The sequence below is a fragment of the Megalops cyprinoides genome, chromosome 25 (genome assembly GCF_013368585.1).
Source record: "Megalops cyprinoides isolate fMegCyp1 chromosome 25, fMegCyp1.pri, whole genome shotgun sequence".
NCBI lineage: Eukaryota > Metazoa > Chordata > Actinopteri > Elopiformes > Megalopidae > Megalops > Megalops cyprinoides.
Window position 1 is genome coordinate 1143861 of NC_050607.1, and position 15710 is coordinate 1159570.

Consider the following 15710-nt stretch of genomic DNA (forward strand, 5'->3'; position numbering starts at 1 on the left):
AATAAGCAGCTGTGTGAATACAGAAGTAAAGAATGGCACAATGAATTCCTACTTCAGAGATAAAATCATACTTAAAGAGTGTCCTCTTTCAGCCTTCTTACACATGAAACATAATTAAATAAATTACTAGCATATGTTACATAAACATTTGGATAGTATATACAGGTGATGGCTATTACAATGATCATCCATGTTTCACACTGCGGTCTGACAGGACACCAGAATTAGCATGTTCTCACACAGCAGTAGTCATGTGTCAGGGTGTCGGGGTGTCAGGATGTTGGAGTGTCAGGGTGTGTTAGGCCCTCAAATGAGATGTGTGCCACACTCCCCACTTCGCCCCTCCCTCTGGGAAATGCAGAAAGAAGCACCGTCTCACCTTCACATGCTTACTGAACGCACCTGGAGAGGATCACAGCTCCAGACCTCCTCGGTCTGCTTGCTACAGAAGGACAGGAAGCCACTGCAAACACAGCTGTTAACGCTAATATTTTACCATTTCTAGGAGCAGCACTGTGCTGCCCACTGCATTGTATAAGAAGAACAGTAAATTACATGTACAAATCAAAGGCATGTTATGTCATTACAGGGGATAAAAACTACTGCTGAACTGCTAAAAGTTGCCTTAATTTCATGGGTGTCTTTGCTCTGTAGTAGGAACATGGTGTGATGAATTCTTTCTCAAAGTTTTAAAGTAGGATGGGAATGCAGAAGCCTCAGTCTGCCTCAGATCATGAAGAGAAGGACAAAGATTAACTGGCAGGTACTTTGCTAATTTTTATGGAATTGTTCACTGGGGTGAAGTTATCTCTGACACAAACAATGTTGAGAGGAGTTCCACAGATGGGCACATTAATGTTTATAATATTTCAGACAAACAATCCACCCGAATCACCCCTCTTGCAGCTCCTTTTGGAATGGACAAAATAAATAATTTATTCATATAACGTAATGTAATGAAACCACACCAGCAACTGTCTAAGACTGAAACATAAAAAAGTGCATTGATGTTAAGACTAAAAAAAGCTGGACAGCACTTTGTGGTTAAAATATGATCATACTGAAGAACAGGGGGCTGATTCATTTCACTGTTGGAGTCAATACCAAAGGGATGGCATTACAATGTGACAGAATAAAACAACATTTAAGTGTAATATGTGATCAAAGAGGGGAAATGAGGCTGTGGCAGTGACAGGGCAGCTTTGGGGAGATGCTCCCCTGCACGTGAGCAGATGTGCTTCAGTGACAGCATCACACCGCTGTGTACAGCACGCTGTGCTCTCCAAACAGCGCGGCGTTCCTCCTTCCCACAGACAGACAGCGGCTGGAGAGTGCAGGCAACAGACGCAGCCTAATGCGGCCACTGCAGATATCCTCTCTATAAAACACTCTGCACAACAACAGCAATTTAACTATGTACAAGCTTTACAGGAAGCGTAATACCCTCTCTGTAAGACACTGATTTCTGAGCAAAAGCACAGTGATGAGGGAGATGGAGCATTCTGCTGAATCCTGCTGCTCCTTATCTCAGGACTCTGAGAGAGAACGCACTACATTCTGCTCCTCCTCCGGGGAAAACTTCTCTATCTCCTCTCCACACTCAACACTTTCTTTGGCCTTCCTACAGCAAAGGGGTAGGTCACTACTCACATTGTGACACATAAAAAACAAACACTCACGCACCAGCCACTGCCGATATCTTAAGACTTGCCCTTATTAGCTTTGCACCTAAAATACTATCACAGATTACTCCCTGGAACATACTGAAGTCTGTTCTTCCATCAGGGCTGCAGTGTGGTCCCTTGAAAGGTGTGTTCGATGCCCCCTGCTGGCTGGGAGCTTACCTTAATGTTATGTGGTCAATGTTCAACCAGTCCTCAGTGAGGCAGCTGCACACTCATTCCAATAATCCCCTCTACATACCACTCTCTTCCTTTAATTAAGACTGCACGCCCCAGTGCTCCCTCACTACACTAACGTCATTTTCTGTAAACATGTACTGGTACAAATCTTTCAATCTTTAACATTACCACCTGTATCACTGCCTTCAGGTACTCTCCAGTAGAAAGAGGCCTGACAGCACCGAGCTTCACAGGCTCCAGACTATGACATCACAAATGGAGCGGCTGCTTTTCCAGGAAGTAGGACTGTGCAGCCAGCTACAGTCTCTCACGCTGTGGGACGTAAACACACTCTGGCATACTCTAGTAATTCTGTGGGACATAAACACACTCTGGCATACTCTAGTAATTCTGTGGGACGTAAACACACTCTGGCATACTCTAGTAATTCTGTGGGACGTAAACACACTCTGGCATACTCTAGTAATTCTGTGGGACATAAACACACTCTGGCATACTCTAGTAATTCTGGGTGCCCTCCTTTCCTTGTTCATATCCTCTTGTTCTTGTGCATATTTTAATAGTCTCAAAATACATCCCTCTTTCTCTTTCTGCATCCCTTCATTTTTCACCATCCATTTCTTCGATTTAAGAAAAATAGAGGAAGATCTCATTTAAGTATTTTGATAGCTGCTTTGTAAACAATCAAATTCATATCGGAGTGCTGCCTTCATATGTCTGCTCAGGCATATTAATCTCAAACTGGCATTTGTGTGATAATGTGTAAATTATGAGGGAGAATGACTTTCACAAAGTGAAAAGGGTTGATATTTCCATTGCAATTATAATGATTAAAAAACAACAACAACAAAAAAAGCAGAACTCAAAAAACAAGGCTCACTCTGAATTCTTCATGAGGACTTGTGTAGGACAGCCTGCATGTGCCTGTCTACTCCAGCAGAGCCGAGGGCAGCCAGATGGGGGCGCCGGCACACACAGCACAGTTTGGAGCGCATGAGAGGAGCAGTGCTGTGTGAAACCCCTCCCACCCCTGCAGTCTTTAAGAAGAGAGCCTTCCCCGGGACTAAAGCGCCATGGACGCGCGGTAGATTCGGCCTGCATGCAGTGCCAGCGCTGAACAGCAGAGGCAGCGGAGTGGAGTATGGAGCACACAGAGTCTGTGGGAGGTGCGGTCCTGCAGGAGTGGGGTGTCAGACTGGCCGGCTGCTGGAACGCCTGCTGTAGCCCTCCGCTCGTCTGGCAGGAGCCAGTTCCTCCATCCCGCTCGACGATGTCGCACGTTTACCCTGCCTCGCAAAGATCCAGAGTAAACTGTGCTCAGCTAAGACTGGGACTCAGCTAAGACTGGGACTCAGCTAAGACTGGGACTCAGCCCCTCCAGGGCTGCGGTTTAACAGTAAGACAACAGCAAGTGGCCTTAAAATGAGAAAACATGAACCGAGATATGAACACTGAAACATGGAGACATCAGCAGACCAGTTCAACTTCACTAATACTGAACCACGTCTGCCAGCCAGGCCCGCCCACTCTCTCGCTCTCCTGCAGCCCTGGGGATCTGTGATTGGCCAGGCCGGTGGTCCTTCAGTGCTCCCTCTGCCCCGCCCGCTAGGCGTCAGACAGGCAGCTCTGCACGTTGTCCATCCACAGCTGTGCGTTCATGCTGTCCTGCGCGCAGAAGTTGTACACTCGTCTGGTCGTCTTCAGCTGTGGGAGGGGCCACAACAGTCAGCGCTCACAGCCAGCAACTTTCACAGCTCCCTGCTTCTGTGCTGTTTGGATTTACTGAGCTGGTAATACATTATTGTTATAATTCAATGAGTTAAACACAAAATAAACCTGGCCAACAGAACATCTGGCTGCCAAATTATCTACACTTTGTATTTCATTTGGATTTAAAAGGCAGTAATGTGGCTTTCACCTGCATACCTGGATGACCATGAAGAAGCACCAACACAACGCATTCTAAACAGGCAGAGGAAACGTCTGCCCCTGGCAGGCAGCCCTCAGTAGCCACAGGAATAACACAAACGGCTGAGCCTCAGGGAATCACAGCACTCACATCAAAGAAGGCTTTTTCATCCACGTTTTTGGGCGCGCCCATGGTGGGGGTGGCTGGGATGACCGACTCCACCTCCGCCAGGTCGATCACGCCTTTGCAGTCCTTGTCCTGTCGAGACTCGTAGTATCTCAGCTGCAGCAGGGACACCGGAGGACGAGAGCACAGGGGCACCAGCGTAAGGTCATGTTACTGAACAGATTATACGGCAGACACTATATCCACCACCTTCTCCATTCAATTCATACATGAAGATATTTAGCACAAACTACCCATTTTCTGAACTTTGCTCAAGGTCTCTAGATTTGAACCTACAGCTCTCTGGTTCTTAACCGCTACAGTACATCACACAGCTGCCCAGATCCTGAGGCCCAACAGCCTGCAAACAGCACCAGCTGCTCCACACAACAGTCATCATCATCCTCATCATCACTGCACTCCTCCCCCTCCTCCTTTTCAGCATGGCGGTACCTGGTGCTTTGTCTTGTCCAGCACAAACCAGCGTGGTTTCCATGGCTTCAGCAGAGCTCCCTTCTTGAACAGTGTGCCCTCGAAGGACCTGGGGGCGGCAGAGGGGGCAGTGAGGAGGTGCCAGGCCGTGTCAGAGGGGAAACCGGGCTGACAGAACCCACCTGTTCTCGCTCTCGCTGCTCTGGAACTGGCTGTAGAGGGCGCTGGTGCTGGGCCGGGAGCCGGCGGTGGGCGTGGCGCTGCCGCCGCCCTCGCTGTCCAGCGACAGGTTGAGGGAGGAGCCGACGCCCACGCCGCTCTCCTGCAGGTACAGCCCCCGTGAGCGGCGCGGCTGGCTCAGCGCCGACAACATCAGCAGCGAGCTGGAGAGGGAGTGCTGGAGGGGAAGGGACACGGCATCACGCTGCAGCACTGACCCCAGAACAGTTACCATCACTCTATACCTAACACAGCACTGACCCCAGAACAGCCACCATCACTCTATACTTAACAGCACTGACCCCAGAACAGTTACCATCACTCTATACCTAACACAGCACTGACCCCAGAACAGCCACCATCACTCTATACCTAACACAGCACTGACCCCAGAACAGTCACCATAACTCCACACCTAACACAGCACTGACCCCAGAACTGTTACCATCACTCTATACCTAACACAGCACTGACCCCAGAACAGCCACCCACAAAAGTCACCCACCTAAAATAATCAACCCAGGATCAGTTTATCCAAACCTTATCTCCACCCATGATCAGAGTAAAAGCTGAAACTGGTCTGAGGTCAGTGCTTGAGGGCAGCTATCCCTACTGTCTGACCCATGGAGACAGTCAGTACAGGTCCAGGGCAGCTGACTCACCCTGCTCTCCAGCTTGGACTCTGTTCGCTGTGTGGCCTTGATCTTGTCCCAGGTGTCTTTCCACCTCTCTGACACCTGTCCCAGCTCTGCCTCCAAATGCTGCAGCTCCTGGAGGACAGACACACATGTGGCACAGGGGCACAGGGGCACAGGGACACAGGGACACAGGGACACAGGGACACAGGGGCACAGGGGCACAGGGACACAGGGACACAGGGGCACAGGGACACAGGGACACAGGGGCACAGGGACACAGGGGCACATGTGGCACAGGGACACAGGGGCACAGGGACACAGGGACACAGGGGCACAGGGACACAGGGGCACAGGGACACAGGGGCACAGGGACACAGGGGCACAGGGACACAGGGACACAGGGACACAGTTAGCACTGGATATGCAATGCTGCACTTCAAGCACTGTCTGATCAGAGGAGCTGAGAACCCAGGGAAATTTACACCGAGTCTTTCCAGGGCAAATCTGGGGCTGACTGCTGCAGAAACACTAGTTCTGTTTGCATGCATCTGTAAGACACACAGCAGGAGGCAGTAGTGAGAGACAGAAGTCTCCTCACAGAGAGGCTGACGGTACCCCCTGCTTCTGGGTTAGGAAAGGCCATGTCCATGTTTGCATAAGGGGGCTGCCTAAATGGGGTCAGATCCATAAAGCTCATAACTGTGCGGTAGGGAGCTGTGCGTTTGGGGCATGGGGGGGGCTGACCTGGAGCAGCTTGGTGATGGCATCGGGCACCACCCTGCAGGGGTTGTCGTAACAGGGCCAGACGATCCTGCGCTGGGATTTGGGCGCGGCTGTGTCGGGCCTCTCGCTCTCCTCACCCGGCTCCGCCTGGCCCTGCACCAGCTCCCAGTCATAGGAGGGGCCCTCCGACAGCGTCTCCTCCGTGTAGAAGTCCCACACCTTCAGGTTGGAGATGTAGCTGTACGGCTTCAACACCTGGCCATGGGGATGGAGTTAACGCTGAGATGTGGCTGCAGTACTCCTCCTTACCACCAGGTGTCAGAAACACACAGCATAAGGGAGCCAGTCTGCTTGGCCTTGCTGCTCAGCATGACTCACCTCTCCATCCTCAGGGGCGAACATGTAGTTGAAGAAGACGGGGGTGCTCTTGTTGAGCCGCTCGATGTAGTCCCACACAGACTTCACCTGCTGACTTTTCCTCTCACCTTTTTCCTCGTACATCACGCCTGCACGGAGACAGTTTATTCAGACAGCCTTGTGTTACAGGCCCTGTAACGCCACTCTCTCAGTGTAGGGACACTGGATTCTTTCATTTGCAGTTTTGCTTACAGTTCCCAGCCTTCCCCTCATGGTAGGATGCAGCTGCCATGCAAAGCTGTTGTGTACAGACTGAACCTCACTGTGTGAGGCTGCTTACCCAGCTCGATCCTCTCGCAGTCCGAATCCAGCAGGAAGGTGCGGAAGCGGTTGGACACGTAGTGGTAGGCCAGGAACTTCAGGTAGTACTGACTGAACTCAAACTCCATGGGGAACTGCAGGTGGATCTGAGGAAGGGGGTGTTCAGTGTTACACAGTGCTAACACTCCCTGCTCTCCTGACTGGGCTCAAGCAGGAAATGATGATGATGATGATGATGAAGATTCATATGTGTGGGGTAGACTGTAGAGAGCTGCATGGGACACTGCTGTGTGTTCTTGAGGTGAACTGCTTTATTAAATATCCAGCTGTGTAAAACAGATAATATGCAAAACTTACACCGAGGATAAATCATAAATAAAAATATAACGAACTGCTCATCATCTACATTTTTTTCTTCCAGGAAATATAAATATATAGGATCCCTAAACTTTGTTGTGATTTATGATAAGAACTGATTCATTTGTATTTTTTAAATTTTGTTTTATTCAGCTGGAGAAGATAACCACTGGAGTCAACACAACAATTATACCCGTTTTAATTACCACAAATTTCAAATGGAAACGTAAAGATGATTACTATCAAACACAAACAGCAAACAAAAGAAAATTGATCATACCAAAGGCTGAGTCATTGTGCAAGCAACGCCATGCATAAGAGCACGTTCCCACTGCCTCAAAAGATCCTGCATCTTACATAAGAAAAACGGCACTGAGGGAGATAAAGTGCCTTCAAGTGATAAGGATAGTATCTGTTTACAGAGGTGCCACTTCAGTGACTTTAAGGAACTGGCAAAGGAAATTCCTGCCCGTAAGAAGGACACACATTCCCATCAAAGTCCAGTCACACCAAGAGGAAATAACAACAGATTCTGTAAACACACACACACACATACACACACACACACACACACGGCACACACATGGCACACACACACACACGGACACGGACACACAGACACAGACACAGACACACACAGACACACACAGACACACACAGACACAGACACACACGGACACACACGGACACACACGGACACACACACACACACACACACACACGGACACACACACACAGACACAGACACAGACACACACAGACACAGACACAGACACAGACACAGACACACAGACACAGACACAGACACACACACAGCACACACACACACAGACACACACGGACACACACACACAGCACACACACGGACACACACACACAGCACACACACGGACACACACACACAGACATACACACAGCACACACACACAGCACACATACACACACACACAGACACAGACACAGACACAGGCACAGACACACACACTTACCTGATGCACGCAGTCAAGGAACTGCAGGAATATGGGAGTGAAGCCACTGCTCTGGCTGGCCAGGGTCTGGGCCCCACGGTGGCTGAACCGGTGGCCGAAGGACAGCCACTCCTTCTCCACCAGCAGCCGGAAGCCGTCGAAGGTGCGGTAGTACGGGTCCGACAGTAGCTGCACCAGGGACACCACCTGCAGGGGGCAGACGAGGGACAAACGCCTCTGCTTTCAGTCTGCGTCCAGCCGCACCTGGACAGGTGCTCTCTGGCGAAACTGAGCCAGGAACAGCCTTTACGGTCCCTGCCAACCCTGCCAACAAAAGGCATCGACTCACACCCTGCACTAACACTCTGATTGCTGACAACATAAACCATCAAATCAGCCAGCCGTTCTTTAAGAAATACCAAACTCAGATCATATGTACCCCTTCCCAACAATAATGACAACAATAATCACCATTTATATTTCACCTAAAAAATAGTTTCAACTGACTGACTGACTAGCAGCTCCTCCAAAATAAGTACATTTGCATAAACAATGTGGATAAATGTGGCAAAACACACTAATACATGTAAAAATACTATAAATTATTTTACTTATTTAATAACATGGTCATAACCCATGAGGAGTAATGCAGATCCAGTCAGCCAGCGGTCAGATCCGGTCAGCGAACGGTCAGACCCGGTCAGTAAGCGGTCAGCTACCTGTGTGGTGATGTCCCATCCATCCTCCAGGCTGACCATGACCGAGGAGCCAGTGTCCAGCAGCTCCACCACCAGCACAGACACCTGCAGGACCTTGTGGAGCTAAAGGGAGACAGACACACAAAGGCCCCGGTCAGCACGGCGGCCTCACGGTCACTGCCACCAAACTGTTTTCTGCCTCGGCCCCGCTAACAGTCAGTGTTAATGAAGCCGTCTTCTTCTGCCTCGGCCCCGCTAACAGTCAGTGTTAATGAAGCTGTCTTCTTCTGCCTCGGCCCCGCTAACAGTCAGTGTTAATGAAGCCGTCTTCTTCTGCCTCGGCCCTGGTAATGCTCAGCCGTGGCTTGCACACACGCTGAGGTCAGTACATGTGGAGGGAAAGGGGTTTTTACCAGGCACATCCACTCTGACTCCTCCAAGCAGTGGTAGAAGGTCTCATTGGGAGATACAGGGGGCGAGGTGGGCATGCAGGCCTTCATCAGCTTCTTGAAGCTGGTCTTCACCTGCCGCACGTCGAACACCTCGATGGGCACCACCTCCCATTGCTGGAATGCATCCTGCTTGGAGCCCTGCAGCCAGGGACAGGGGACACTCAGGTGGTGCTCTGATGCTAATTTATAAAACTATTCCCAAAGGCCATAGTTACACCTCTGCAATCACCGTAAATACTGTTACTTGTATTTGCATTTACACAAGAGCATTTCAGCTAAATCACCTCACTGAACCATACTGCACCATCAGAGTTACGCTTGTGACCATCAGAGTGCCCTAACCTGTACAATACACTGGTACTACGTACACATTGCACAGACTATATTTATCCTATCTACTGCATTACATAAACTATGTTTCTTAGCTCCATGTAGCCCTCGAACTGGACTATGATTATCTGAGGCAGCGCCACCTTCAGCTGGGACTTGTCCCCGATGATGTAGAGATAGGCCCTCTGCTGGCGCAGGAAGTGGGGCTCAGAGGGTCCCCCGTTGGCCTGTGGGGACTCCTTCCCTGCCAGCCTGCTCCCCACGTCGTAGGCTCCTACTCTCCCACTGCCACGCATACTGCCCCATTTACCTGCGACACAGCAAGCAGAGACATCACGCACACACTCACTAATACAGTAATACACACTAACGCACAGTAACACACGCACACAGCTTCCTTCATCCAGGATCAACACACGAGTTTCTCAGGCAGTGTGGAGGAGAACAGCATGAAAACCCATTGTAGCCAAAGGGAGGTTTTTCCCCATCAGAGGACTCACAGACCCACTATAACAATAGCCGGCTGAGCTTTTGATTACCTGTTCCTGAGGTATGTTACCACACCAGTGGCACTGAGCAGTTCTGAGAAGATGCACTGAAACACAGGACTTCCTCTCCACTTATGGTAACATGGCTTTTCCATTAAATAAACTGTTCATGGTTCATGGAGGGGGGAAGTAAAGCGTGTAATTCAAGTTAACAGCTCGTGGGTTTATGGAAAAGCTTCCTCTTGATAGGCATGTGGAGTCCTGATTACTCCTGGCAGCCAGCAGCAGAATCTGCTGGGGAATCTGCTATGAAGCAATGCCACCATTTCCCCCTCCAAGAATTGCATAACTGCACCTCACTGCCGAGAAACCAAAACAGACGCACCACGGAAACAGAGAACGCTCTTTTCTAAAGCACAGAATCAAACAGGAAACAGACTCAACAGCAGTCAGACACGAGGTGACCGGTGGAGAATTCAGCGGTCGAATCAGTGCACACAGCAAATCAAGGGATCGTGTGATTGGGCGGTCAGACAGGAAGAAAAGGGACAGAGTAACACGGGTTAGTTCTGGAACAGTGATTAACGGGGACGCTGGCGGCAGACTGGTTACATTTCAGCTCTACCTCTGGGGGAGGCTGGGGGCCTCGCTGCAGCTCTCTGTTGAGAGACAGAGATGAAACGCGCTCTCCAACCTAGTGCCCAGGTCAAACAGGACAGACACCCCATTACCAACAGCACAGCCGCTGGCTGCTGTTACCCTGTCTCTCTTGCTGGGACAGAGCGGATGGCTGGTTTACGGTGTGTGTGGTGTTGACAGGCAGCTTCTCACCTCCTCTGCTGAAGGTCCCGGCCAGCTCCTCTTTGCTCCCCATCACCTGCTTCATCAGCACGCCGATCTTCGGCTGCCTCAGCTTGTCTGACGAGTCTGGAGCCCCAAAACACAGTGAGCTGCACAGCACCACACACCCTCCCCCCAGCTCCTGCACCTGCAGCTCAGGGTGCCCCAGACACAGGTCCCTCTGCCCTCTGAACACCAGCTCAGCTATACTACACCAACACTACACTATACTATACTTACACTATACTATACTATACTCATTCTGTAATGAATCACCATCTCGGCATTCGCTGGAAGGTAAACAGCTGAAACAGGGTCAGAAGGATGCTGGGTTTGTATGATGTCACGCTGTGGCTCATGCACTCTCTCAGTCGCGCTGCAGTGCAGTGTGGGTAACTGTATCTCACGGCATTGCTGACTGCAGGCAGGGGGTCATTCAGGACAGAGACCTGACGACCATGTGACCAGGTCTTCCTGACCAGCACCTCAGGCCCTATCAGAGCCTCATGTGAGGGGCGGAGCCTGACCTGAGGCGCTCGCGTGGGCGGAGCCTGACCTGAGGCGCTCGCGTGGGCGGAGCCTGACCTGAGCCCCTCGCGTGTGCGGAGCCTGACCTGAGCCGCTCGTGTGGGCGGAGCCTGACCTGAGCCGCTCTTGTGGGCGGAGCCTGACTGGAGCCGCTCGCGTGGGCGGAGCCTGACCGGAGCCGCTCGCGTGGGCGGAGCCTGACCTGAGCCGCTCGCGTGGGCGGAGCCTGACCTGAGCCGCTCGTGTGGGCGGAGGTGAATCCGCTCGCGTGGGCGGAGCCTGACCTGAGCCGCTCGTGTGGGCGGAGGTGAATCCGCTCAGTGGGCGGAGCCTGACCTGAGCCGCTCAGTGGGCGGAGCCTGACCTGAGCCGCTCATGTGGGCGGAGGTGAATCCGCTCAGTGTATTCCTGCTGCTGGCCTCTGAGTAGGACGGCATGGAACTGATGATGGCCTGCAGGTACTTCTCCTGCTCCAGGCCGAGGGAGTCTGCCTGGGAGGGGCCTGCAAGGGGACAGGAACAAGACTACTGTCAATCATCAGGGCTCCACACGGCACAGGCTGCCAGGGCTAAATACTATAGCTCTCATTTATTACACACTACATTTACTGATATCTGACCAGAGAATATCTAAAACAGTGCTCTCCACCCCCTTATCAATACAGGTCACATGTGGGACTCTGTCTGCATCATTGGGGCCACACCTCACACCTAAAAAGCTATTTTATCTCGTACAGTAAGTGGCTGTGAGGCGCAGGTGTGCTGCTTACCTGGGGAGGGGGCGTTGGGGGTGTGAGTGAGGGTGAGGCGCAGGTGTGCTGCTTACCTGGGGAGGGGGCGTTGGGGGTGTGAGTGAGTGTTGTGTGAGTGAGTGAGCGTTGGGGGTGTGAGTGAGGGTGAGGCGCAGGTGTGCTGCTTACCTGGGGAGGGGGCGTTGGGGGTGTGAGTGAGTGTTGTGTGAGTGAGTGAGCGTTGGGGGTGTGAGTGAGGGTGAGGCGCAGGTGTGCTGCTTACCTGGGGAGGGGGCGTTGGGGGTGTGAGGGGGCGTTGGGGGTGTGAGTGGGCGTTGTGTGAGTGAGTGAGCGTTGGGGGTGTGAGTGAGGGTGAGGCGCAGGTATGCTGCTTACCTGGGGAGGGGGCGTTGGGGGTGTGAGTGAGCGTTGTGTGAGTGAGTGAGCGTTGGGGGTGTGAGTGAGGGTGAGGCGCAGGTGTGCTGCTTACCTGGGGAGGGGGCGTTGGGGGATTTGAAGAAGCCGGCGACACCCTTGCCGTGCAGGCCGGCGGAGCGCAGCAGCACAGCCTTGCTGCGGGAGCTCCTCCAGCACACCACGGGGAAGCGGTTCTGCCTGTAGCAGCGCGAGATGCGCTGCAGCGTGCCGTCCGGGACACTCTGCGGCACGATCAGCAGCCCGGGGTAACTGCAGCGACAGGAGGCGCGTTACAGAGGCGCGTTACAGAGCCGTCTTACAGAGCCGTCTTACAGAGCCGCGTTGCTGAGCCGCGTTACAGAGCCGCCTTACAGAGCCGCCTTACAGAGCCGTGTTAGAGCCACTATGCCGCCCCACACAAAAATGGGGTTGGGCTTTACATTAACTGGACAGTGTAAACAAAATAAATAACTTTACACACGTTTTACATAAATGCTGTGTACGGCATATGTGTATTTATTCTAGTGATGGAGTGAGGCTCAGAGTCAGTGCTGGGAAGGTGGTGTAGAGCTGGTGTAGTTTATGGTGTACTACAGCAGCTACGCAGATCAACCCTTCTCTGTAGTGGTTAGAGGGAAATGATGTGTAGGGGTGCTTAGAACGAACATCAGTGGGTAATCGGGTCACTCACCTGTGGCACACCGCGTACATGCGGTTGAGGGTGGAGATGCGGAAGGGCTCATTCTTGGACCGGGTCAGGCTGTTACTGAGCGTGCCCAGACCCAGCCGCTGGTAGTCACGGCAACAGGCACGCTCCACCACGTTGCTCATGGTCTGTCTGTCCGACGACTTGATGGTGGAGGAGAGAGTGAGCGAGCTCTGGTCCACCTCCTCCAGCACTGCAACACAACACAATATGAGCTGCACAGAGATGGCGGAGTCCCCTCTTCACGTCTCTCTGACCGCACCTCACTGTGTCCGTGACGTCCCGGCTGATCATTTCCTCTCTGCCCTGTTCTGATGGCTTTTGCTCTGTTACATTTCTTTCCTTTAGAGCAAGATGGGCCAGGAAAACTGCACTGGACTGACACACCTCTTAACCTTCAGCAATCCAACAGACAGGCTATGTGTCACACGTCACTAAGGAATAATATACCAGATACATTTACACTGCATGCCTGACTGTTTAAGCCTTGACTCAGACCACTGGACTGAATATGCACATGGACTGACTGTTATGAGGGGACACTGAAACCTTTTAAGAATGCAGAATATGAAAGCCAGACTTCAATGTCCAGCTGACAGGCTTTCTGTGGAGCATACACCAACACCTTCATCATGTGATGCAGTGGAACGGCCACACAGCCATAAGGAAGTGGTAACCATTCAAAATGCCAAAATAAAAATGACAGAGACTTTCCGCTTCTTCATTGGCCCAGAACCCACATCGGGCATTAACACTGTACAGAGTGAGTCACAGGCTGTAAAATCAATGTTGATAAAATCCAAATACAGCACACCCCTTTCTCTGTAATGCAACAACTGTTTGTTGACAGAAGAAATGCGTGCTATAACTATCGGGAAGTCTGCCATGTGATACAATCTCAGAAAGTTTCCTGGAACTACCACAGCGCGTGGTCCAGGGGCGGGGCTGTGGGGACGGGGCCGTGGGGGTGGGGCGTGGGGCGGGGCCTAGAGCGTACCTGAGATTTCATCCCCGTCCAGCTGGGACTGCAGGCTGCTCCTGCTCTCCCAGGTGGGGGGCGTGTACTTCTTCCGGGTCACATACTGCCGGCCAATGGTCTTCTTCGCAGTCTTCATCAGGTTCTTGGATAGAGTCCTGCGGGAGAGAGGGGGTTGGTGGTGGAGACAGAGGAGAAGCACACACGGCATTTCAAGAGGGGGTCGTGGGCGGGGACAGCCAGGGGGAGCGAGCATTCCTTAACTGCATGCAGTGCTTCAGCCCAAGCCACTGTGCCCCACAGCCGAGCCAGAGTCATCACTCATAACCGGGTAAAGCTTCACCTACAGGTAAAGCCTCAACTCTACAGGTAAAGCTTCAACTCTACAGGTAAAGCCTCAACTCTACAGGTAAAGCTTCAACTCTACAGGTAAAGCTTCAACTCTACAGGTAAAGCTTCTTCTCTATAGGTAAAGCTTCCTCTCTGCAGGTAAAGCTTCGTCTACAGGACATGCGTAAGCCAGGCTCCCGGCAGCTGGAGTAATCCCACACCCAGCCTGTGGCAGTGATTCAGGGGAAACCGTGTCAAAGGTGAACCAGGCAATCAGGGTGTGACCTGCGCCCACTCAGCCAGAAATCACACACAGGCGCTCCCCCCCGGCAGAAATGAGTCCAAAGCAGCAGCAGGCCGCCACGCAGGGGTGATACCGGGTGGCAGCTGTGGTGGTGGGGGGGGGTCTCAGGGTTGGGCTGCACCTCCCTACAGTGTGTGCTGTTCAGGGCTCTGACTGGGAGGCAGACGGGGGCCCATGATCACAGGTGTGTCCCAGGCATGCAGAGAGGACAGGTTTCAGAGTCTGAAACGGCTACCAGCACTGGCACAGGTGAGATAGCCCAGCTCATCGGACTGACCCGAAGAGAGGATGTGCTTTCAAGACAGAACAGAAATGGGCTCCAGGTTTTGTCACTGATGAACTCCAAAGAGACATCAGTGCTGGGTGAGCAAATGCCCTCCCTTGGGTAAAAGAGGGAAATTCCACTCGGATCCACAGCACACAGCGTTTCTGTGCAGGTACCAGAAATATGACCCGGTTTCTGAAACAGATGCAGCCATTACAGCAGAAACCATCTCAGGTACACAGAACCGTTCAGTTTTCCACAAGCACGACTACATTTTAATGTCATCTGTTGCAGGTTCATTTGTTTAAAAGGTTCTTTTGATCTTTTGATCTTTTGTGGGACTGATCTGGCCGTTAGCGAATATGAGGTCTGAAGCTGCCTTCCTGTGATAAATGAGTGTCAGTGCTGAGGCCGTGCCACACCCTGGGAAAGGAGGCGCTGTGGAGAGAGGCTCTGAGGGCTTACGTAGTCGACTGGCTCATACGCCCCAGCGTGTGAACCCCAGACTTGAGGCCGTGGAATAGCTCGTTTGTCTGCCAAGGACTAAGGCAGAAACACAGGGTGAGCCAGCCCCGCTCCAGGGTCAAACACAGGCACAAAGACAGCACACGGGCCACACATGCTTAGCCGGGATACTCACACATGCTCGCCAGGCTAGTCACACACGCTTAGCCAGGACACTCACACATGCTTAG

General features: G+C 52.1%; 1 protein-coding gene across 6 annotated transcripts in view; it reads right to left on the reverse strand.

Annotated features, from left to right (window-relative positions):
- Positions 1-1049: 1049 nt before the first annotated feature.
- LOC118771797 (myotubularin-related protein 5-like) overlaps positions 1050-15710 on the reverse strand; it is a 56778-nt gene continuing 42117 nt past the window's right edge. For 2 of the 6 annotated variants that reach the window (XM_036519851.1, XM_036519850.1), the window contains 16 exons: positions 14138-14274; positions 13126-13333; positions 12508-12704; positions 11652-11789; positions 9575-9741; positions 9063-9239; positions 8671-8772; positions 7973-8158; positions 6646-6772; positions 6327-6454; positions 5970-6203; positions 5250-5357; positions 4551-4765; positions 4390-4477; positions 3922-4053; positions 1050-3566 (listed from right to left, as the gene is read on the reverse strand). In XM_036519851.1, coding sequence (XP_036375744.1) covers positions 3468-3566; positions 3922-4053; positions 4390-4477; positions 4551-4765; positions 5250-5357; positions 5970-6203; positions 6327-6454; positions 6646-6772; positions 7973-8158; positions 8671-8772; positions 9063-9239; positions 9575-9741; positions 11652-11789; positions 12508-12704; positions 13126-13333; positions 14138-14274 — 2443 coding nt within the window. In that variant the 3' untranslated portion in view covers positions 1050-3467. Of the gene's footprint in view, positions 3567-3921; positions 4054-4389; positions 4478-4550; positions 4766-5249; positions 5358-5969; positions 6204-6326; positions 6455-6645; positions 6773-7972; positions 8159-8670; positions 8773-9062; positions 9240-9574; positions 9742-10544; positions 10614-10750; positions 10847-11651; positions 11790-12507; positions 12705-13125; positions 13334-14137; positions 14275-15480; positions 15559-15710 lie in introns of all 6 variants that reach the window. The other 4 variants (XM_036519845.1, XM_036519847.1, XM_036519846.1 and 1 more) reach the window with 4 other exon arrangements.